General features: G+C 41.4%; 2 protein-coding genes across 11 annotated transcripts in view; both read left to right on the top strand.

Annotated features, from left to right (window-relative positions):
* Nucleotides 1-7,056, top strand: part of usp6nl (USP6 N-terminal like) — a 55,317-nt gene extending 48,261 nt beyond the window's left edge. For all 3 annotated transcript variants that reach the window (XM_028399164.1, XM_028399162.1, XM_028399163.1), the window contains 7 exons: nucleotides 56-104; nucleotides 220-340; nucleotides 725-819; nucleotides 960-1,025; nucleotides 1,120-1,219; nucleotides 1,305-1,457; nucleotides 3,977-7,056. In XM_028399164.1, the coding sequence (XP_028254965.1) occupies nucleotides 56-104; nucleotides 220-340; nucleotides 725-819; nucleotides 960-1,025; nucleotides 1,120-1,219; nucleotides 1,305-1,457; nucleotides 3,977-5,562 (2,170 nt within the window). In that variant the 3' untranslated portion in view covers nucleotides 5,563-7,056. The remainder of the gene's footprint in view (nucleotides 1-55; nucleotides 105-219; nucleotides 341-724; nucleotides 820-959; nucleotides 1,026-1,119; nucleotides 1,220-1,304; nucleotides 1,458-3,976) is intronic.
* Nucleotides 7,057-10,601: 3,545 nt separating this feature from the next.
* Nucleotides 10,602-23,355, top strand: part of abcc9 (ATP-binding cassette, sub-family C (CFTR/MRP), member 9) — a 49,373-nt gene continuing 36,619 nt past the window's right edge. For 4 of the 8 annotated variants that reach the window (XR_003672393.1, XR_003672397.1, XR_003672391.1 and 1 more), the window contains exons 1-17: nucleotides 13,161-13,230; nucleotides 13,325-13,363; nucleotides 14,304-14,489; nucleotides 16,364-16,505; nucleotides 16,621-16,745; nucleotides 17,209-17,375; nucleotides 17,452-17,553; nucleotides 17,633-17,773; nucleotides 17,848-18,039; nucleotides 19,267-19,431; nucleotides 19,845-20,000; nucleotides 20,090-20,224; nucleotides 20,325-20,487; nucleotides 20,632-20,672; nucleotides 20,776-20,918; nucleotides 21,183-21,291; nucleotides 22,807-22,914. Coding sequence is in view for 2 of the 8 variants with exons in the window: in XM_028432515.1 (XP_028288316.1) it covers nucleotides 14,330-14,489; nucleotides 16,364-16,505; nucleotides 16,621-16,745; nucleotides 17,209-17,375; nucleotides 17,452-17,553; nucleotides 17,633-17,773; nucleotides 17,848-18,039; nucleotides 19,267-19,431; nucleotides 19,845-20,000; nucleotides 20,090-20,224; nucleotides 20,325-20,487; nucleotides 20,632-20,672; nucleotides 20,776-20,918; nucleotides 21,183-21,291; nucleotides 22,807-22,914 (2,049 nt within the window). In the remaining 6 variants the exon portion in view is untranslated. Of the gene's footprint in view, nucleotides 10,661-13,160; nucleotides 13,231-13,324; nucleotides 13,364-14,303; nucleotides 14,490-16,363; nucleotides 16,506-16,620; nucleotides 16,746-17,208; nucleotides 17,376-17,451; nucleotides 17,554-17,632; nucleotides 17,774-17,847; nucleotides 18,040-19,266; nucleotides 19,432-19,844; nucleotides 20,001-20,089; nucleotides 20,225-20,324; nucleotides 20,488-20,631; nucleotides 20,673-20,775; nucleotides 20,919-21,182; nucleotides 21,292-22,806; nucleotides 22,915-23,355 lie in introns of those variants that run through there. The other 4 variants (XR_003672398.1, XR_003672396.1, XM_028432539.1 and 1 more) reach the window with 2 other exon arrangements.

The following is a 23,355-nucleotide window of genomic DNA, read 5'->3' as shown; positions in this document are numbered from 1 at the left end:
TCTTAACAGAAAGCTAAAGAGGCTGGTGGAAAACTGTGTGTTTGTGTATTCTCAGGCAGCAGGCACTCTTCCATGTCCTCACAGCCTACTCCATGTACAACACGGTGAGTCATTCAGAAAAACTGCACAGGTTACAGAAGGACTTTATGTTTCATCACAGAGTCTCAGTGAGGTGTTTCCTCTCAGCTGAATTCTGTGTGTGTTTGTGTATGTTTGCAGGAGGTGGGCTACTGCCAGGGCATGAGTCAGATCACAGCTCTGCTGTTAATCTACATGAATGAGGAGGACGCATTCTGGGCTCTGGTCAAACTGCTGTCCGGACAGAAGCACGCCATGCACGGTGCTGACTCTTTCTCCACACTCCAAGAGACTTTGGCGATAAGTGTGACGTGTCAAAATCGTTGCCGACATGCTAAGTACTACTTGCTAGCCTTTAAAGATCCTCTGTGGCTTGTTGTGTTTCCTCTTCACCCGACTGGTTGAAGTTAGCCCATGATAGAGCTGCCTATTGTTGTGTACCTCAGAATATCTAATAACAAGCTCACCTTTGATATTTACTGAGAAAAAGAACTTGATCAATAATATTTAAGACATCAATGAAATGTATTAGTGAGCAGGCATGCTGAAAGAGTGAGTTCCTAAGCCTCACTACACAGAAGACAAACGCACAGGATTCGTGGTTTCACTGATCCTGACAGTCTGTCTCTGAATGTCACACCTTCAGGGTTTTTTGTTCCTGGTTTCCCGAAGCTGATGCGTTTCCAGGAGCACCACGACCGCATCCTGAAGAAGATGATGCCCAAACTGAAACATCACCTGGTGAGACACATGACACTGCTGCAGCCATTAATATTTAAACAAGTGATGGAATAACAACATAAAACTACTTCACATACAGAGATGTGAAATACTTGATGCACTAAACAGATTCTCTGCTGGGTTTGTTTGTGCTGCTGCAGGACAGTCAGGAGGTGTTTACCAGTCTCTACACCATGAAGTGGTTCTTTCAGTGTTTCCTGGATAGAGTGAGTTTGTTGATAATATTTATATACATTCACATATACCTCAGTATGAGCCAACGCAACATTTCATTCCAACGTTTTTGTCCATTTGTGTCAGACTCCCTTCACCCTGACCCTCAGGATTTGGGACATCTACATCTTAGAGGGTGAAAGAGTGCTGTCTGCCATGTCCTACACCATCCTCAGAATGCACAAGAGTAAGGCTGCTCACATCAACGCGGTGTCCACCCCTCCAACAACAACACCAGTGTTGATGTACATGTGTATGTGTTTGATTCACAGAGCACATGATGAAGCTGTCTATGGAGGAGCTGGTGGAGTTTCTGCAGGTGACTTTGTCCAAAAATTTCTACTTCGAGGACGACTTTGTGATCGAGCAGCTGCAGGCGTCCATGACAGAGCTGAGGAGGGCTAAGTTGGAGCTTCCTGCGCCAGGTACACTTACACACAGACGGCTATAACGCACAAAGGAGTGTGATGATACACAAAGTTCAACGCAGTGCAGCATTTTTATTGACTTTATTCGACATGTCTTAGTTAAAAATTCAGCAAACATAAAGTTTTTACACTGAGAAGATTCTGTAAAAAACAAAACATTCTGCACTCCTCACTGCAGCTAGACAGCCATGTTTCACTGACGTATGACCAGCAGCCACATGACCAAAATTCTGCAGGTTTTATCCAAAAAATGACTTGTATAGCCTGGAAAAATGCTAACAGTTAAATAGCTACTGCAGACTGAGCTCCCATTTTCCCCACTTGGAAAAATTATGTATTTCCTGTTTATTTACATTTTTATACAAGAAAGTGCATGTAGTCATACTAACACACTCACACTCGGCTTCCTGTCCTCGTTAGGCTAGCAGTAGTCGTGTTTTTCTAACCTTGCTCTGTCTTCTCATTAATCTGCCTTTTCTCCCTCTTCTTTCAAACAATGTTAGCCAACAACAACAAAAGTGTGGCTGTGAGTGGTGGCCACATTCCCTCCTACAGTAACCGGTGGGCTATCCTGACTGGTCTTACTTCTCCATGTCTCTGTCCATCTGTCCCTCAGTCAGTCTGTCCTGTCTGTCGCCTGTCTGGGTTTACTTTCCTTCACAAACCAGTCTTCCAGCTGTGTATTTTTTTTTTTATTCTTTCTCTCACATAAAACTTTTACCTGGGCTCAGATGCTTTGCTTCAGTGCGTATTTGGAGTCCTGCAGTGGCTTCTAATCCCCTCTTGTTTTGATTGCCAAGTGGTTGCAAATTTGGTGATATGTTGCGCCCTCTGGTGGCTAACCAAAGGTAGTATACAGACTGAAAGCATTGATTCAAATGCATGCTGAATAAACATTACTTTTATTAACTGATAGTAGATTTTAAAGTAGATAATTGTGCTGAATGGATCCACATCGGTCTTTTTCATGTTCCCCTGTTGCTTCCTACTGTATTTAGTTAGTCAGTCCATAACAGTGAGCCCACACAGCTACACTGCTCATTTTCCTCCTTGCTAAGATAATGAGATGATTCTCCAACACTGGAGGCTTTTGTTAGAGCTCCGTTTTAATCATTTGCTTCCATGTTCACTGCTGTGAAGGAGAGATGTGTTTGTATCTGAACAGACTAAACTGTGAGCACCAAGAGAGGTTTTACCATTTAGATTTTAGGCTCGAGTCCACACAGCCAGTAAGGGATTTAGACGAATAAAGTCATAGAGGAAGCCAGGCTTCAAGTTTTGAGCTTGTGGTAAAACTATATGTGATCTCAATTAGTGTCCCATGAGGAAGATAGTGTCAGCTAAGGACATGTTTTTGTTAGCGACTCATATGTGGCAAAATGATCTATTGTAATTTGACAAGCTTAGAATGTCTTGCTAGTTTTCAAGGTTCCCCAGCGACTTCTTGTGTGTCTTCTGTTTGGTTGTGATAGAGGGTTTATCCAGTTATCTGCCAATATTTTCATAGATGACCTCCCACATGGTTCTAGGTAGGGAAGGGAACCATTAATGTATAAAAGAGTTATTTCTGTTGATGAATCCAGAATCTAGCACCACCAAAGCTGAGGATGACAGTTACACATTTCGAGCAGGACTTTGTCTTAATACAGTTGCTAGAACCAATGTTGATACAAAAACCTGTTGTTAGCCTGAAGCTGTCTAATGCCCTGAATCTTCCTAGATCTAAATTAGAAGCATTCAAATTATTTGAGTTATTTGTTTCTATATTTTTTATCCAGTTCAGTCAAGTCATTCGATAAAATCAGTTTTGATTTCACCGACACCATCCGGAGGAAAAAGGTGGGTTATTTTGTCACGAACTGACACTTCAGTTTGTGGAGATGCTGCCAACATGTCGACTCTCCAGACACTTCCTCTTCCTCCAGCTGCTGCCTCCTGGCTGTGACTCTGGTGATCTCACGTTGTCTTACAGTCCTCACCAGCACCACATCAGCGTGTCTGGACACTGCACATGTTCCTGTCAACTGTTCTTCCTGTTTCTTTGAGTAATAATGTCATAACATGTAAAATGTTCTGGGTGTAGAGTAGTCTAAGACTTTTTTCTCGTGCTTGTACTTACAAGTCTCAGTACATTTGAGAAGGTTCATTAATCAGGAGCTCTTTCTGTGTGACCTTTGGCAACTGCTATAGCTAAGTACTGTTTAATGAAATGGAGGAAAATTATTTCAAAGGCCGCTCAGCTGAGTGCTGCTTCCTAATTTAGCGTCCCATGGTGGGAAATTAATATTTTAACAGCATTTCTGATGTTTTTAATTCGTCCTTTGCTCTTTGCCTGTGGGTACGTGTTGTCATGAATGTAACTCTCCTTTATTTTTACCTCTATGCCAGTGTTGTTGCATGAGTCCATGTACCTGTTGTGACTCCTCATCTGATGTGAATCAGCACCACACAATGTGTCGCATTGTCACCGCTCACCTTTCTCTCCTAATGCATGTCCACTGTTTTCCATCTTGCAGGTAAGGAGGAAGAGTTTCCCATGAAGCCTCTAGGGCAGCTTCCTCCTGAGCTGGCAGCACCAGTGTTGAACCATGTGGCCAACGGTCAAAGCCACGCCGAGCTTGTCGAGCCTCCCAGGGACCCGAGTCCGATACCGGAGCAGCGACCCAGCCGGCCCCCATCCCGGTCTCGCCGGGATTCGTTGGACAAAATAGTCCGCCACCACAAGGCGAGCAAAAGGGATGCCCACTCCAGGGGATCGGGTGAGATCACCGGTGAGCAGCAAAAGCAGTCCACCTCCACCACACCTGAGAGGGGAGCAACTCCAACCTCAGCATCAACTCCAACACCACAGATCACCACCGTGGATGGAGTGAAGACTCAGAGCCACGCCACCGCCAACCACAACTCTAACGCGGCCTCTAGCTCCCGTAGAGAAATCACCCCCCGCTGGTACAAACCCTCTGAGATTAAGCTAGAAGCCGTCAAAGCAGCAGCTGCCCGGGAGGTTCAGCTGAGCCGTAGCGCGTCACCGGCCCCTTCCAGTCCTGATGATAATGTTCCGCCCCACCGGCGGCCACACTCCAAGGGATTCATCCCCGGCTCCGACAGAGGCTCTAATGCCTCCCAATATGACAACGTACCGGGGCTGCCAGAGCAGGATTTTGAGATCCTCGAGCTAGAAAGACCTCTGTCCAGAATGAGGACCCCTCGCAGTGAGACACCCTTTAGTGTATCAGGCCTGCATCAGGGCAGTCCTAGCCGTGGACCCAGCCTGGCTGGGAGTGTAGTCTCACTCACAGCAGGGCCTAGAATGGCCAAACTCCCTCCTCCGTTTTCTCAGAACAGTCCAGCAAGGCTCCCAGCCAGCTACTCTGGTACCCAGTACCACATGCCTCCCCTGCAGCACTCCCCAGGAAGAACTACTACTGAAGTCCCCATCTTACATCCTGCCCACAGCGTGAGCCTGGAGCACAGTGGAGAGGACAGACTCTATGCTCCACCCTCACGGTTTCCCCCATCTTCCGGTGTGTTGTACGGGGAAAGAGCTTATGCCACCACCCAGCGACACCCCAGCAGCTTGTCCCCCGACAAGGCTCTCATGAACAACTCTTTTGCCACCTACCGCAGACAGGCGCCATCTAGCTCCATCCACAATCCCCGAAATGCCAGACCTCCCCTGGAGCTGGAATCCCAGAGCAGCTTCACTCCTCTCTACCTGCAACAGTTCACCTCAACCGGACAGCTCTGCACCACAGCGGACTACAGGTTCGAAGGGCATCGGAGAGGTGATGCAAACCCGCACTACCTGCCAGAAGGAGGCAGGCCTCGGCGGGCTGTAGATGGGCTCCAGTGGGAGCCAGAGGACGAACTTCCCCCTCAGTCCCCCGGTGGGATGCCCCGCTCGCCCAGCTTCCAGCGAGCCCAAATGTCTCCCGTTCAGGAGTTCACTTTCCCCACCAACCCAGACACGCTGCTCCACTACAGGACACAGTTCCAGGAGCAGCAGCCCGTCATACGGCAACGGCTCCCCCAGCTGTTTGGAGGACCACACTACAGGCACGCACAGGAGGCGTTTGCCATGCAGGAGTCCATGCTGCTGTGACATGCAGGCAGAGAAAGTACACTGTAAAAGAAAAAAACGAACTGAGGTGTAGTCACTGACACTGTGGTGTAAAGACTAGCTTTGTTAGGAACCTTTTTGTTTCTGCTCTTTATGTTTGAAGTACTGACCTTCTGACTGTCGCACTGCATCGTTAATGTTGCAAGACACACCAGCCTCTGATGTTTTTACTGATCACTTTAAAAAGAAAAAAAACTGACTGAAGATTTTATTTTATTTTTGGATGTTAATCATTAACAAAAAAGTGACAGTATATATATATCTATATATATATATATATAGATATATATATATAGATATATATAGATATAGATATATAGATATATATATCTATATATATATATCTATATATATATATAGATATATATATATATCTTTTAGAGTCTGGTATGTACAGACTTTTTTTGTTAAATATTCTCATATATATTCTCATATATATGAAGAAGCAAAAACTGATTTATTTTCCATCTTTATTTTTTTATATCTTGCTTCCAGATATTTGCATTAGAGGGTCGATTAACTTTATATGCTTGTGAATGTTATTTTTTTGGGTGACATTTTAAAACATCTCCACTGTAGAGATCGGAGCCCGGCCGACGTATCAGTGATGTTGGCCCATCACGGATCTATCTATCAGTGCCACTGTATATTAAGTATGTGTCATCACATAGTTTCAACACGTTAGCATCACAGCTGAGCTTTTAGTGGAATACATACCCAGAGAGTTCATAAACAGACCTACAAATGTTCCCTCCTCAGTATAGCTTGACAGCTAACTAGCTAGCCTGCTATACGTCGCCAGTATACTGTATTAGGAATATTATTATTGGTAGGACTTTCTACCAAAATAACTTTAACATCCAGTATCGGCCGGGCTCCAGCAGGTTTTGTTGTTTGTCCTTTTTTTTTGGCGTTCTCTTAGTGAGTTTGGAGTAATAATCGAACTAATGTGCAATGTGTTCCTCTTTTACGGGTGAAGTCCAGTACATTGGTATTTACACAAATATGAGGCCAGTCCAGCTGTTTGGTTTTTATAGAGCAAATTTGTGAGGGCTAAAATAATATATTTTGTTGTTTGTTTGATGGCTTTAAGTTGTCTGTTTCACCACAGATCCATTTTTACCACACCTGGATGTGAACTAGTTTCAGTTTGTTGTTATGTGTTATTATTCTCAACACTGTCACATCTACTGCTGTTCAGCTGCTGCCACATCCAGCATGCACTCATCTCACACACACACACACACACACACACATCCGCACACACACTACATGTCAGAAATGTGTGTGACACATTTTTAAAATTTAACCACATTCCCTTTTATTATCATTCCTCATAATCACACAGTTATTTTAAAACAGTATTGCAGTACTGCTCATTACATTCCCTGATTTATCCGTGTTTCTTTTTTTAAAACGACTAATTACAGACCATTCTGATACTTTGCTTAATAAAATGAGCTGGAGTGAAAATGAGTCCTTGGATCTGTCTTCACTGATGAGGTCATTTTTCCTCTTTCTCCTCTAATAATTGAATTCTGACTCAGAGAGAGCTTTACAGCAAAAAAAAAATAAAACTGCATCTTATGTCTTTAAATTAGTTTAAATGTAAACACTAAGGCAGAGATAATGTTTTAAATCCCAGCTTCAATGCATCCTTACGTTTAGGCACTTATTTATATTCTAATATCAGTAAACAAGCTTATAAGTTAATCATTCATTAAACTATTGAACATAAATGTGCATCATTATCTGTAATGTAGGAATATTTCCTCCTCTAAATGCAGACATCTGAAAAAAGGTAAGACCATTTCCTTGTTTATTTGAAACTAATCATTTATTGATAACGAAAATAGTTTTGTTGCAAAAAAGACATTTATTAGCAGTAAGTCATTTTACAGGAGATGATTTGTCAGAATTGTTATAATATAAAGATACAGGCACAAAAGGTGTTTTTTCTTAAATAAATAATTCTGCAGAAGACATCATAACATCATTCTCCCGCCTGCTCCCATGCTGTGTCTCTTAATAGGTAAATTATTAGAAGACAGCTTCAGAGGTTTCATGTCAAGAGGAACAACAACCCCCCCCCCCCCCCCCCCCCCCCCCCCCCCCCCCCCCCCGATACCCACAAAGGACGTTTGTTGTCAGCAGTGTGAAGATTTGTGTAAATAGGAAGACAAGTAAGTGGTAAGAGGAGTTAAAAGAGATGCTTGTGACGCCCTGAGATAAGGCTTTGAACCCACAAATCTTAAGCTCATTCATTTTACTTTGGTCCACAGCTGGAAACAGCCCAATAGAAGAAAGCTCAGAATGGCTGAAAATGATAAAGTATTAATAAAAATATGATTTTCTGATGATAATGATGGGGGGGGGTATTTTAATATTGAGAAATGTTGCACAAAAGCACACAAAAAGTGCAAATAAATGATTTGTTATTAATGCAGTGTTTAGAAACACATTGACATTGACATTGACTAAATGCTTTCATATTTGTTGCCTTCATCCTTTTAAGATTTTAACTATCCTAACACCCATTCCATTTGAGAGGTCCTGCTCTGCTGGTTTTTGTTTCTCAGATTGCGCCATCTTGTGGACAACTTGTAAAACTGCAACATGACACATCAGCGTTCCACTAAGACACTGATTTCCCTCTGTTACATACACATTCAAACTTTGTGGAATTACATAAACACTTCTTTTACAGTATATATTGGCATGATCTATGGTTTTGTTTATCTCTTCTGTGGCACATATAATTAGGTTTTCCTTTGTCCCTTCCTTCCTAGGTGAACCTTTTTTATGTCGTTGTGGTTTGTTTAACTTCCTGCTGTTTTTCCCTCCTTTGTGATTAGCTGCTCCGCACTCACTAGTTTCCACCTGTGTCACTTTACTCTGGCCATGTTCTTCCAGCCTGTGTAAATGCTTTGGTTCAGTTTCATTTTTTAGGTGCATTTGTTTGTACATTTCTTAATTTGCTTCTTTATTTAGGTCTTTTGTGTTTTGGGATTTTTTTTTTATTTTTCAACTTTATTTAAATGAATCTCACTTCATCATCATCATATTTTCCGCATCCTGCATCACAACACAGTGGAAAACACATGTACACGTGCACACATTAGAATCTAATATGGCATGCAATGTGGACTTTATGGAGACATTATAATCCGAATATATTAACTTTTTTTTTTTTTACTTTTTATGTTTTGGATTGTAGAATTGATATGTGTCGGCACTGTTCTGTGCTAACCTTCTGGCTGGTGGGTTTAGTTTGAAGTTGACCTTTTCGATTTGTTGCTGCAGCAGCTGAACAAACAAATAATAATGTGTGTCAGGAAGTCACCAGAAGAGGGCAGCACAGACTAACAATCTGTCTGCCATACATTTAATTGTAATGTCCTGGTGGAACATGTGTGTAGATCTTAGAAAGTTTGCAGATGTGCCATGAAATTTGAAAGAGATATTCAAGGCAGTGGGCAGTACAACCGTAGTGTTAAATTTTTCTAGAGATGATGTTAAGGCACCAGCAGATCTCACATGTCATGACAAATAATAGGATTCCTATGATGACATGTATGATAATTTAATCAAGATAACCCTGACTCCTCTCCACCTTTGCATTCAAAATCTGCACCCCTTTGTTAAATGTGGCCATTGCCCACATTAGGACCTTCGTGAGGGCAAACGTCCTCCCATCCATCTTCTTAATGGTTAACAGGGTCCCCCCTGGACTAATTGCCAGTATATCACAGTGCCACCCAAAGACAAACAGCCAGGCCCACTCACACCTAACATGTACATCTTTGGAATATGAGGAAGCCAAACCCCACACAGGCACAGGGAGAATGTGCACACAGAAAGGCCCCAGTCGCCCAGCAGGTTCAAGGAACCTTCTTTCTGTGAGGTGACAGTGCTAACGGTTGCCACTGGAACCAATGACCTCTCTTTAATGAATTGTCCTTCGGTGTATCCTAACCACAGACAGATTAATCAGGTGTAGCAAATTAAGCAGAGAAATGAGGAGCTAGACGAGAAACCAGAAATCATCAAATATGGATCCACAGAGGCTTTGACTTCCAGCCTGATCACAGGGTGATGTTTGGTGAAGCTTAAGAGCTTGAGAAGCTTGTTCTGTGCCTGATAACAAGTAAAAACTGTACAAATATATGTTTTGTGGAGGAGGTGGGGGCAGGTCTCCACTTCCTGTTCCAGGGGCAACAAACACTTCCCTCATGAAAGCGAGTTTTCTCATGCAGCATATAACCACACACACACACATAAAGTGCCACAGTTCCATGGCCTTATCCTCCTCCAGGGTTTCACAAACACTCCCACTCACCCTCTCTTCCTCTGTTTTTACATGCATGCACACACTCTCATACAGCAGCAAAAATGCAGATGTTGACCTCTGACCTTTGTGTCACCAGAGAAGGAAGCAGCAGTTGGGACCCTTCATTGCAGAATGAAGGCAGAAGATAGACGGTGGAGACTGAAGCCTCTCAGCGAATAAGGTGTGTCTACCTGTGTGTGTGTGTGTGTGAGAGAGAGAGAGAAAGGTCACGTTCCTTCCTTTCAAGTTACTTGGGAAACAGTGGTGGCTGGGAATCTCCTCAAACCCCGCAACACCCCACCCCCACCTCCTCCCTGTAGACAAATCCTCCCACACACACACAGACGCAGGCTCCACATTCACTATCTGCAATGTTTTATTACACGTATCAAAGCAACATAGACCCATGATGCTGGTGTTGGGAAGCCTCGTGTGGGTAAAAGTTAGAGTAATTTTAAGGAGGTACAACTTGTTGATGAAGATTCTCAGTCATCCAGGTCATCATACGTAGAGAAGACACACCTGGCCCAGTCAGCCAGAACATCACAGGTAAGTATGGAAACATTTAGTGCTATTGTTTTTAAGTTTTTTTAAGTTTTACCCAGACCCACCCACACAGGTCTGTAACCACATATAAACCATGTTTCCCCACCAAACAGTTAGAACTGATGAAGCTGCTTGGATGAGCAGCGAAACGTCTTCTAGAAAACTCTACAAGTCCAGACGCCTTGCTTCAATCTTCTCTACGAGGTACAACTGTTTCATTCACAACTTATTAGAACAAATCTCCACAAATAAAACATTATATTACAATAGTAGTGTCAAATGTGGAAAATTTGTCCCAGCAACGCTGCACTTTGCAGGCTGCTGGTGCCCACAACAGAATCTCTCATGTAGGCAAAAGTCAAACAGATTTGTCAGAAATCTTTTTTTTTTCTTTTCACTGCTGAAAATTTATTTTATTATTAAATCCCTTTAATTCAGCATTACATTACATCGCAACTTAAACTAAGCCAGTTCACTCAGGTGTGAAACATTTGGTCAGGATTCCTTAGCATCAAGCTAATATGGAGGCACTGATGCTATCTGCTACCAGATATTTGACAGTAGGGCCTGAATTTTATAGTAAGAGAGGAAAAAAGCAATTTTCTGTCTTTAAATTAATGTTTAGGATTGTTGAGTTTTCTTGGTCCACTTCCAGATCAGAAAGTTGCACAGATGGCAGTGCAGTTTCTTCTTTAGTCTTATGTAATGTATTATGTACTAAACCTGAACACACATCCATTAAGATGCTGCCTCTAGCAGTCACAGTGCTCTTATAAAGCCACCTCCTCCTGTTCTGTGCTGTCAATTATTGTGACACCTTTCAAAATAAGTAGGTGGTCCTAATAAGCAGGTAGGTAGTCCTAATAACTGTATTTAGGGTAATTAATGCCTCCAAATATTTATAAATACCTGCACTCAGTGTTATTTATACAAGGTTTTAAAAAAAGGCCTCCCAGCTCCGTGGTGCTTATTCGGCTTTATTTTGACCTACATTCTCCCGCGTTTTATCAGCACCATGAATAATTTCATCTCTCAAAAAAAGCCAGCCGTCATATCAGGGAGCCAGGCGGCTCAGCTGGGCTGCATGAACGCCATCACATTCACAGCGTGTCTGCTCAGATGCGCGATATAAAGACATTTCCTGTCGCCGTGCCCTCCGTGTAAACCGCGATCTATACGTAAGACGCATCTCCCGGGAAAAGGGGACGTTTTCGACCCACAAACCTCCGTCAGAGGTTCGGGTAAGTTCCCGTTTTATCCTTCTGTCAGCTGCAACCTCCTCGGTCGAATGTAACGCGACCTCTTCAGTTAAGGAGAGACGCACGGTGAAAGACACCAGACCCCGATTAACGATCTCACAATGAGCCTTTATTATCATCTCAATTGAAACGTGCCCTTTAATATTAAATGTGATATAATGTCTGAATTCGCAGAGCAGCTTCCTTAAATTCGGCTGCGATCCGACCCAGCGAGCACACATTTCTTAACATCTGAGCTGGATGCGGGTTTATCTTCTGAGGGAAAGACAAACGGGACAATTCAAGACATTGACAGATTTACAAAAGACAGTTCTCCTTATGTTCTTTGTTATTATTGCCGAATGAAAGGCTGAACAACACTGACACAGGACAACGCAAAGCCATGTTTTATGTACCGGGATATTTCTTTGTGTGCGTAAAAACCTTACATTGTTGGATTTCTGAATGGAGTAGTGTTGACCTCACGTGATAGGGTTCACACTGGAGGACAACAAATATATCACTATATGAGCTGTCTGCTTCATCCCTGCTTCATGTGTGTGCTCTTGATATCTGGACAACAGAGTGCAGGACTCCAGTCATCAGCAGGGTGTATGTGCCAGTGCGCCCTCCTGACAAGATCTTGCGATGCTCATTAATGCAAAGTAAAGCGCTTTCTCGTATGAATGATCGCTCAGATTCAGTGTGAGGTTTTAGGTTATGGATGATTTCACAGCGGCAGCCAAAGAAAATCAGATTATAGATTTAATAGTGGAGATCATTCTGGAAAACAATTTTAATGGCTGGCTGAACCTTTAACAATGATTCAACCGCTATAAAATGTTTTTATATACACTTTATTTAGTTCAGTTTAGTCAGCTTAGTTTAAAAACACAATACTTGTATATGTTTGCTGTGTTCCGGGGGTTTAAATCATTTTTTCCCAGTAATATCGCTTCAGCTGTACGTCCATAAACTCTGCGTGCACTCCTTCTGTCAGCTGGCTGTAGAAGAAGCCAATAATAAACCCTCTTCTCACCGCTAAACTGGTACAAGTTTGGAAATCTGATAGGAGGCAACGCTGCGTAAAGTTTGTGATTGTTACACGTGTACCGGAATTGGCCAAAAAGGAACCTTCAAAATAAATCTGCTTTAAAAACGTTAAATGGGTAAAACCAACTAAAACGCCTGCATTTCGTGCTGAAGATGCGCAAAATTTAAATGATTATATTCCAATGTACACAATACCAGAAAAATATGCCATATATGTGTGCACATGGAGGCAATTTTTCATGATGTTGGGTGTATATTCACAATTATCTGTCTGAATTGCATTAACTAGCCATTTCCATATTTATTGTCTAATTTTTACACGTTGCTTGGTCAAAGTACTTGACTTACCGGTAGTTTACCAAACCTTTTGTTTTGAATCTTTTATTTTGAAGGCTATGACCGGAAGCTTTGTGTCATAGTCGTTGTAACCTGACGCAGCCGCAGTGTTGGGCAGCAGTCGGCGGAGCAGCTGAAAGTCTTGCGGTGCTAAAAATAATCAACTTTTTTCTGTGTATCGTGTCTGTTCGCCCTCTTTATTTCTTATGTATGTTTTATTTTGTTCTCTTTTTAAATCCAGGCTCCTGGAGTGAGTGAGGAGTTTTTACTTTACTCAGAGGTAAGAGTGTTTACAGTCTTTTTTCATTAAGCTAGCTGATTTTTACTAGTCTGTTTACTTGCTGGTGTGTAAGTTGTGTCTACGATATGTAGGAGCTTCATTTTGGTTGTTAAATACGGCTACCATGTAACGCAGGTGTTTGTTTTTTTTTTTACACAATTTGAAGGTTATTAATATATTCATACTATGCCCCCTGAGTAAATACTATAGCAAAACATACCTACACATTTAAAAGCAATTGGCAGAAATGTCTTATTTATTTAAAATGTTTAATTGTTTGAAGTTTAAAAATATTCGTGGTAATTGTCTAATTAACGGTAGCCAATCACAAAAGTGATGACTTACACCTCAACACAAACATCGAGTCTCAAACAAAGATGGCCGCTAAAAAATGTCCTTGCCAACTAATTTTTGTGATGCTAAATACAACTAATGTTAACCAGTCAAAATAGATATGAAATGCAAATATAACTTAGAAACGTACAAATGATAACTTTTACTTTCAACAATGCTCTGATTGGCTCACTGATGAATCAGGAAGTCTGTACCATTTCATTCCATTAGTAGAGCTTTTATTTTGGAATATATTTTGTAGCAGCTCCTCCAGTGGACCAACATGAGGATAAACATGGGTCAAAAGTGCCACAAAGTACACATGTTTTCAAACCTCTTGGATTCAGGGGTTTATGCTGGCAACTTGGCATCTTCCATTATGTTGCCTTTTTAACTCTTAATATTCATTTAACATTAAGCCACCCTGAGCCAGATGCATGTTGCTGGGCAGCACCCTTACATAGCTCCCATGCCTCACACCGGCCTGTCTTTCTGTGTTAGTGTGTGTGCACTTCATTGTATGACATTCCAAATGATTGTCTGACCTTTTTTTGTGTTACTGAGAGGGGGAAGAAATATTATTGTTGTATATACATTATTTTCACAGATTGACTCCAGGCTCAGGTGGAGCAGATGAGTGGTGGCATGGCCTTGTCGTTTTGTGGCAACAGCAAGGATATCAACGCCTACAGTGTGGACAACGGTGTGCTCAACAATGGCTGCTTTGTGGATGCTCTCAACCTGGTTCCTCATGTATTTCTGCTCTTCATCACCTTCCCCATCCTCTTCATTGGTAAGCACATGTTTTTATTTGATAGGGTATTTAAAGGCTTTAATCACAAGAACCTGAAAACCCTTGTTAGCAGTGAGACCTGTGGCCACTGCACCAAACTGCATTAGCACCTTGTTGCCTGCTTATGTCAGATTGAATGTTATAAGGCAAATGTTAGATCCATAGTGGCTAAGTTACAGCTAACTAGCTAAGATTAGCTTGCTCGCTGTTGTTGCCATAGCACAGTCTGACTGAAAAATCCATCCACAGTCCTGGCAATCATCTGGCTGCTGAATTGGCTGGCTTGATTAATATTGATTGTATTATTGATTATAGTATTATCAGCTAACGACATAAAGTGACATTAAATCCATACGCTATAGCTACATTTTAACTATTTAACATATTGGCTTTGTGTCATGACATCATTTATTTCAGAATTCCTTTATTTATCCCCGAGGGGAAATTCTTTTTGTTACAGACAAGGGTTTGTTTGAAAACAAGGGGAAAAAAATACATAGACTTGTGTCAAAGATCATGTTAGTCAGTGAAGTATCAACCTATAATAGTTGGCCATTATACCCACTTACTATACTATGATACTATTTTTCTAGTGATAACAAGTCAATATTTAAATGTACTGTTATCATTGTTACAGTCTCCTGTCAGATGTTTGGAGTGTTTCCTGCTTGAACCTCTTAAAGCTTCACATTTTCTGCTGGAACTCACTGCAGCTGTCTGCACTCCACTCTATTCTGTGTCTTCATGTGTGTTGGTGCTGTGACAGTGGCATCCTGTTGCTGTGTGCTTGGATAGACTCCTCGTGTGACCCTGTGTAGAATAGGATGGGTATAAAGACCGGCTCTTGACAGGGATGCACATGCTGTGTTACTGTAATCTGTTACTACAGCCCGTAATCCAGCAGCTAGAGCAGATGCGTTGCAGATATTAACTTTCCCCTCTCTTTATCCTCCTCTCTATCACAGACACACACACACACACATTTAAAGGCGCTGTCTTGGCACCAGTGTGAAGCTTTGAAGAGTAGTGATGAGATCAGTGGATCGATCCAGTGCAGCCTGGCCTGTGAAATTATAACCTTTATTATAATTATTATTTAAGTTTGGTTCAAACACAATATAAGCAAAAAATACCGAACTATGTTAAAATGCTTTGTTGTTAATGAGAGACTCGATAAATAAACAAGAATCTAAATGTTTTGGGTTAACTTCTGTTTTTACTGTGTGACTTTCTTGAGAATAATGATGCATGTTTGGTTGTTTGTTTTGTGTGTGTGTGTGCAGGTTATGGGAATGCTTCTGACCATAAGCCCTCAGCTTGCTCCCTGAGGACTCACTAATTGATTCTTCCTGGTTCTAGTTCTTTTACAGTCTCTCAGCCCTGAGTCTCTAAAATGGTTTTGGTTCATTTAGTTCATTTGAGCAGAAAACAAAGCTAATAATAAAACTGTGGTACAGAACAAGATTACATGTCATATGATTATTTAGTGACAGATGGCAAAATTAGCAATATGTAAAAAAAAATGTAAAATATATTCTCTGACACTATATTTGTACATTTCTGAGGAAAAGAAACAGAAATGTATCGATATATTTTTGTATTTTCTGTGCATGTATTAATAGAGGTAAGAAACACCTGTATTTTCTGACTGTTCTCAAAGTAAAAACTCTCGTAAAAAGGCACGTTTTTAGGACATTCTCTAAGATCATAAAGGGACAAATGTGTTGTATGTTTACCAGGTAAAAAGTCTTTTTTACTTTTTTTTTTTTAAATTATTTTGGATGTTTTTTCAAATTATAAAGTAATTAATTCTGTTCTATTTTTTTTAGCATGATTTTTCAGATTTCTGATTTATCATCCTCCCTGTGTGTCAGGTTGGGGAAGTCAGAGCTCAAAGGTGCAGATTCATCATAACACATGGCTTCATTTCCCCGGTCACAACATGAGGTGGATCCTCACCTTCCTGCTGCTGTTCGTCCATGTATGCGAGTTTGCAGAGGGCATCGTCTCCAACAAGTGAGACCTTGCACACATTTTTCTTCTGTTAAATGTTTGTAAAATTGGTGTTCGCATTCAAGAAATGTCAGCAATTCTCCATATTCATTATGTGTACTGTGTTTCAATCTTGCTGTAGGGTGATGGTAACCAACCACCTCCATCTCTTCATGCCAGCATTCATGGGCTTCATCGCAGCCACAACGTCGGTGGTTTACTACCACAACATAGAGACGTCCAACTTTCCCAAACTGCTGCTTGGTAAGAATCCCTTAATTGGTTAATTACCATGCAGGGGTACAATAGCTACTAATAGATATTCTACCAGGCAGTAAAAAACTTTATTGCTGTCATTAAAGGTCAATGTTTATATTACTTTATTTTTGCAGTGTTTCCTCATTTAGTTGGCATCTTTCCACTGCAGGAACTCAGAGGCTGTTTTAGATGGAACTTTCTCTGTGGAACGTCTTTTAGGGCTGTTTCTGTCTACACAGTCACCTTTAAACTATGAATTTAAAAGTGTTTTTCTTTCTAAGATACACATGACATTTTTGAAGAAGGAACAAGAAGGGCAGTAAGAAATTATATATAAATATTATTTCACTAGCAAGAAGATTTTTATTAAATTTTGGGCCACCTTGTATCTGCTATGAGTTCCTTCCATAAGTTCCTGTAACAAAAAAAAACTATGTATTTTAAGATGAAAATTTCTCCTGTCTCGCAGTCCTTTTTATCTACTGGGTGTTGGCATTCATCACAAAATCCATCAAGCTGTGGAAGTTTGCAGAGTTCCATGTGGGACCACAGCATTTGAGGTTCTGCATCACAGCGCTGTTAGTGATCCTGTATGGACTCCTGATGGGTGTGGAGATCAACGTCATTAGAGTCAGGGTAAGAATAATCTGGTACCTATGCAGTTTTTAGTGTTTTCCCTTGTGATTATTGTTGTCTTTGTGTCTCCATGCAGAAGTATGTATTCTTTGCCAGCCCTCAGAAGGTAAAACCACCTGAAGATTTACAGGATTTAGGGGTTCGCTTTCTGCAGCCATTTGTCAACTTACTGTCCAAGGTAAATTTTCCTACAGGTTTTTAGAGAGATAGAATACAATATGTTGTCCACAGCAAATAAGTTCTTTGCTTATTTTTAGGCAACATATTGGTGGATGAATCCTCTCATAATGGGAGCCCACAAGAGGCCTATAGAGCTTAAGAAAATTGGCAAGCTTCCCATTGCCATGAGAGCCCTCACCAACTACTTGCGGCTCAAAGATGCCTACGAGGATCAAAGGGTGAGTGGGAAATGCCCTTACCTAAACTAGAAACAGCGTTCAAGCCCTGTTAACATTTTGTACTTCACACGCAGACAGCTGAGGAACCGGATCGATCGCCGTCCATCTGGCGCTCCATGTATCGAGCGTTTGGCCGCCCGATCCTGCTAAGCAGTACATTCCGCTACCTGGCAGACCTGCTGGGATTCGCTGGGCCTCTCTGCATCTCTGGCATTGTGAAGTACCGAAATGCTAAAGAAGATGTAGCAGCAGAAGACAAGATGAAGGTAGGTGTTACTAGGCTACCATTGTTTTTGGGAAGTCGTGTAATTTTTACTCAAGCATTCCAGCACTGACTCAGTTCTCTCAGTCAGTCAGATGATGGTGTGAAAACATTAGGGTCATTCATTTTCCCTTTGGAGAAATCACATTAGAAATCTAAGCCTGTTATTTGGGCACATCTACGGTTCTTAATCCATCAGTACAACCAAAGTCCTGTGCAAGTGTTTACATAAGATCATTGTATTAGAGGTTAAGTGCATATTAAAGTATCATCCTGGGTCATACAAATAGTGTCACTGGCCGCCTCTGTTGGGTGGTCCGGTCTCAGTCCCTGTGCGATGTCACAGTATGTGTGTGACTGCATGCGTGATGATATGAGTGATGAATGCTTTATCAGGCGTGATAATACATTGTAATATAATAATGCGTGCTGAAATGACATGACATCACATACCTAAACGTGTAGGACAATTACATGTCTGACGTCAAGCTTTTAAGTCTTCAGCGGTGCAGGTGTGAAAGCTAATGTCACTCAAGTTTCCAGTGAAGATATTAAATCATCAAATCAGGACTAATCATGTCAGCGATTCAAAGAATATTGACTCAAACTAGTAAGTAATACACTACAATAATAAAAACAGGAACATCTCAGAGTGCAGCAGACAGAGGGAAAGCAGACTTTCACAGACAGTTCATTTGGCAAAAGAAGACAGGTTGGCAGAGCTGATCACAGACTCCTCCAGAGGTCATCATGCAGTCAGGGCTGGTTGGAGAGGCAGAACAGATGCTTTTGTAATGACATTTATATTTTCATCCAGTCCATTTGGCTGCATGTTGTTATGGTTGATGTAGAATGTGAGCTGCTGTCAGGTGCATGCCTCCCTGTTAAAGTGGGTGTAATGGGCAATGGAGATAGAGAGCAGAACAGAGCTGCATTTCTAAGTGACATGGAAAATTCCCCACTCAGCTCACACTCTCTGCTTCAGTTTAATGCAGAGGGAAGGACTGCTGAGCATCACGCTGAGCTTTTTGATGTGTGATTTGTTGTACAAGGGTTGGGGTTAGGGTAAGCAACACTAGACTTGTGATGACAAATAAACTTTTGAGAACCAGCCTCAAGTGGGCATTAAAAGAACTGCAGTTATTGGCTCCTGTGTGATGGCATCGTCTCTCAGACACTGAAATTTTTTATTTTTTTTTGTAATGTGTTTTTTTGTGTTTGTACCCTTTAGGAGACATATTTAGGCGTCTACTTCATGTCATCCACTGAGCTGCTACAGAACAGCTCTGTCCTGGCTGTTCTACTCTTCCTGGCTTTGGTCCTGCAGAGAACCTTCCTGCAGGCCTCATACTACGTCACTATAGAAACGGGCATCAACCTGCGCGGGGCTCTGCTGGTGAGTGAAGCATTGTGGAAACTTTAATTCGGACACTTTGTTTTGAATGCTTAGTGTTGTACACATATACCTCATTTGGCAGCACATCTATTGGAATGCTGAGCCAGTTTATAGCTTCATAGATGTTTTACTGTAAGCATGAACTGTGGAAATCATTCTCTCAGAAACATCATGGGCGGAGGGGGTTTAAAACCCCCCAGGGTTGATATAAATAGATGTTGTCAAAACATTCAGTAAGCATCTCTGCATAGTTCAGTGAATTTATTTATGAGTCACTTGGTGGGATGAAGCCTCTGGCATGTAAAACCAAGTGGCTTTAATTCTCCACTAAAGGTCCCCCTTTAAAGAAAATAGATTGTTTTAGTATTATAAATTAATATACCATTAACTCTGATGTCATTTTGACCAACTAGGCGATGATTTACAACAAGATCCTGCGTCTGTCGACCTCCAACATGTCTATGGGGGAGATGACTCTGGGACAGATAAACAACCTGGTTGCTATAGAGACCAACCAGTTGATGTGGTTCCTCTTCCTCTGCCCAAACTTGTGGGCCATGCCTGTCCAGGTGGGACGCAGTGGATTATGCATATACTTTACACTATAAATACAGCTGCTGGTTCAGTAGATGTTTGCTGATTCTCTCTTTCTCATCAGATTGTGATGGGAGTGATTCTTCTCTACTATCTGTTGGGCTGGAGTGCCTTAGTAGGAGCATCTGTCATAGTTCTGCTGGCTCCCGTCCAGTACCTCATAGCTACAAAACTGGCAGACACACAGAAAAACACACTAGTAAGCAGCTTTTGGGAACACATAATATATATTACAGCTTTTATTTTACAGCCTTGCATACATGTTTTGTTCTGTACAATAAAGCCACTTCGTTTTTTAGGAATACTCTACAGATCGTTTGAAAAAGACCTCTGAGATTCTGAAAGGCATTAAGCTGCTGAAGTTGTACGCCTGGGAGAACATCTTCTGTGACAGTGTGGAGGAGACCAGAGGCAAAGAGCTCACAAGCCTCAGAACCTTTGCCTTCTACACATCCATGTCCAGTAAGATAATCAATATCTCCCCATTCATGTAACAGTACAAGCTAGAGCTGCTTTTTCTACCTGTTATAATAAAGTAACCTTGTGTAATTAGTGTAAACTGATTTCAGCCCTGTAATATAATCTGGTTTCTCTCTCTATGTGCAGTTTTCATGAATGCTGCTATTCCTATTGCTGCCGTTCTTGCAGTAAGACAGTTTTACCTCTACCTGTCAGCTTGTTATTAATTTGAATCTCTCTCTCTCTCTCTCTCTCTCTGAGGATGTTAATATGCAAATTTTTGTTTTGCAGACGTTTGTAATGCATCATTTCATCAATAAGACTGGCCCCAGTCCTTCTGAAGCCTTTGCAGCACTGGCGTTGTTTCACATCCTGGTCACTCCTCTTTTCCTGCTCTCCACTGTGGTCAGATTCGCTGTCAAGGCTCTGGTCAGGTATGTATAATACTAGTATGTATAATACTATTCTGGCTTAGGTTGGTTTCCTTACTATTGCAGACAGCTAGTAGGGATGTTGTGTTTGAGTAAAACAGGGTAGTGCACATGATTAAAGAAGGAACTGGTAAATCTAATTAAAGAAACCTGAAGGAAGCCTAATGGCAGTGAATAGAAACTCTAAACTCCTGAGAGATTGCTGGTATTAGACTTCTTTTCATCAGCTCTGACTGTGTGTGTGTCTGTGTGTGCATGTTGTTACAGTGTCCAGAAGCTTGGCGAGTTTCTTCAGAGTGACGAAATTGGAGACGACAGCTGGAGAAATGGTGACATATCTGTTTCCTTGGACGCTGGAAAGAAACACCCAGGAATGGTGAGTATTAGTAATACAGACAGAGCAAATGTACCAGGTGTTTAATGTTACAATTTTAGTAGTTTAGACTTCTGTAGATGCAGCAACAATGCTGTACGCAGATGTTAAACTGCAGGTTAATTAAATCGGTAAGCCAAAATGGAGGTAAGGAAAAGTGGGCATATAAGTGTGTGAGTGGGCCTTAAGGAAAGGAAAGTTCAGTACAGACCTGAAAGAGCGGCACAGGGCCTGAGAAGAAAAGTGTAGATATGCAAGAGTGGCATATAGATGTGGAAGTTGAAAAGGAGAGGAATCTTAGAATAACTGAAATAGGTACATTATATATGAAAACAGAGACATGTAGGCATGTTTTATTTCTGCTGTGAAGTTGGACATTATCTATATAAAATTGACTCCCTTTTGGAACCAGTCTCAGGTGTCCATATGTGGAACGACATGTATAACCAACTGCCTTCTTTTATTGGGACAGAAGGCAGTGAGTTCAACTGGAGAGACAGGTTATGAACTGTTTCACAAAAAGCAGCTGACATACTCTGTCACACGTCACCAATTAGTGTGATAAAAATTTTCTTTCTGGGTGACAGAAAATTTTTAAAAACATTTATCTTGTATGTAAAACAAATGGCATAAAGAAGCACACTGAGGGTGCTTCTTTAATGTGCTGAGTGTAACAGCCAGTGTTTCATCTTAGCATTTGGATCAGTGCAATGTGCCAGACAACAAATTCCTTCCATGTTAGTCCAGGTAACTTGCATCATTTCCAATAAATGACGAGTTTCTGTTATGAAGTGCCGTTGTATAAAGTCAGCTCTGACTCCTGTTGGGACAAGAGCCTAGTGAAATAAAGACAATCCAAGGAATAATTCGATGGAGGCACTGACGTGCAGCTACAGTAAATGTTGGATGCTTTGGGTTTTTACAAATCAAGCTGCTAAAAATGTGTTATGTGTTGTATTCTGGGTTGCGTGAGGTCTCAGGTACACTACCCCCTGACAAGCTGCAGTCACTACTTTAATCCTGCAGCTGTCTGATGTTTTAGGATACTAAGTCACATGCTGACTATTATGTTGCAATGGGATTATCACTGTTTGAGTCTGTGTCAGTCCACAAAGTGATGTGACTGACTCGGATAACTTTTTAGACCTGTAATGGTTTTTAGATAGGAATAGAAGGGATAACACAAGCACTAAAGGATGATCGGAACTCAGCTGTAATATTTGGCTTTGTTTTTATTCCATGTTTTTTAATCACTGAAAATGAAAGTAATGGAAGCATTTTAGTATCAATTTTGAGATTAATTATAAATGAATTTTTATTTTAGGCATCTTTAACCTTCAGCAATTCTTACTATGAAGTGTATCTAGATAAAAAGAACAAAATAATGTGGGAGCAGTGTGGTAATATCTTCATCTTATTCTCTCTGGGGAACTAAAGCGGATGCTTCATGTTTATTAGTAAATGCTTACATAAAAATTCCCCCTCTCACAACCTTGTCCTGCTGATATCCCTCTCAAGACCAAAGCCATCAACAGGAAGCAGCCAATGCGCTACCAGATGGACAACTATGAGCAGCCAACCAGGCGACAGATGAGACCCACAGAGACGGAGGATGTGGCTGTAAAGGTCAGAGTCAAAGTTCATGCAGAGTGTGGAGTTTTTGTTTTGTTTGGTGCAGCATATTCTTTGAGAAATGTAGTCAAGTTGGTTGGATTAAATATTTCAACCTTAGTTTTTGTCATTCGTCGCCATCACAAGAACTGTACTTCACACATGATGCTTGGAAAAGAGCAGCTGTTTCATATCTTGTCTGTTTGTACATCCATGAACTTTGTGGGTGCGTAGGATCATACATGTGACATGTGTTCATGGGTGTGCTCATGAACTCTCTCGCTGGTCAGGAAGTGTAACATTCACACGAGAATTTGTTGCCCCTTAAAGGGCCCTGTGAATGTGTCCAGCATTTTCTCAGCCCCTCTGTAAGGGCTCCTCTTCCTGTCTCATCCCTGTGGAGTGATGCTACTATCCACTAATTTAATGATTTCAATGTGTAGGTACAACAATATT

This window comes from Parambassis ranga, chromosome 2 (genome assembly GCF_900634625.1).
Source record: "Parambassis ranga chromosome 2, fParRan2.1, whole genome shotgun sequence".
In the NCBI taxonomy this organism is placed as follows: domain Eukaryota; kingdom Metazoa; phylum Chordata; class Actinopteri; family Ambassidae; genus Parambassis; species Parambassis ranga.
The sequence above is the reverse complement of the archived record's forward strand: the minus strand, read 5'-3'. Positions and strand labels throughout refer to the sequence as shown.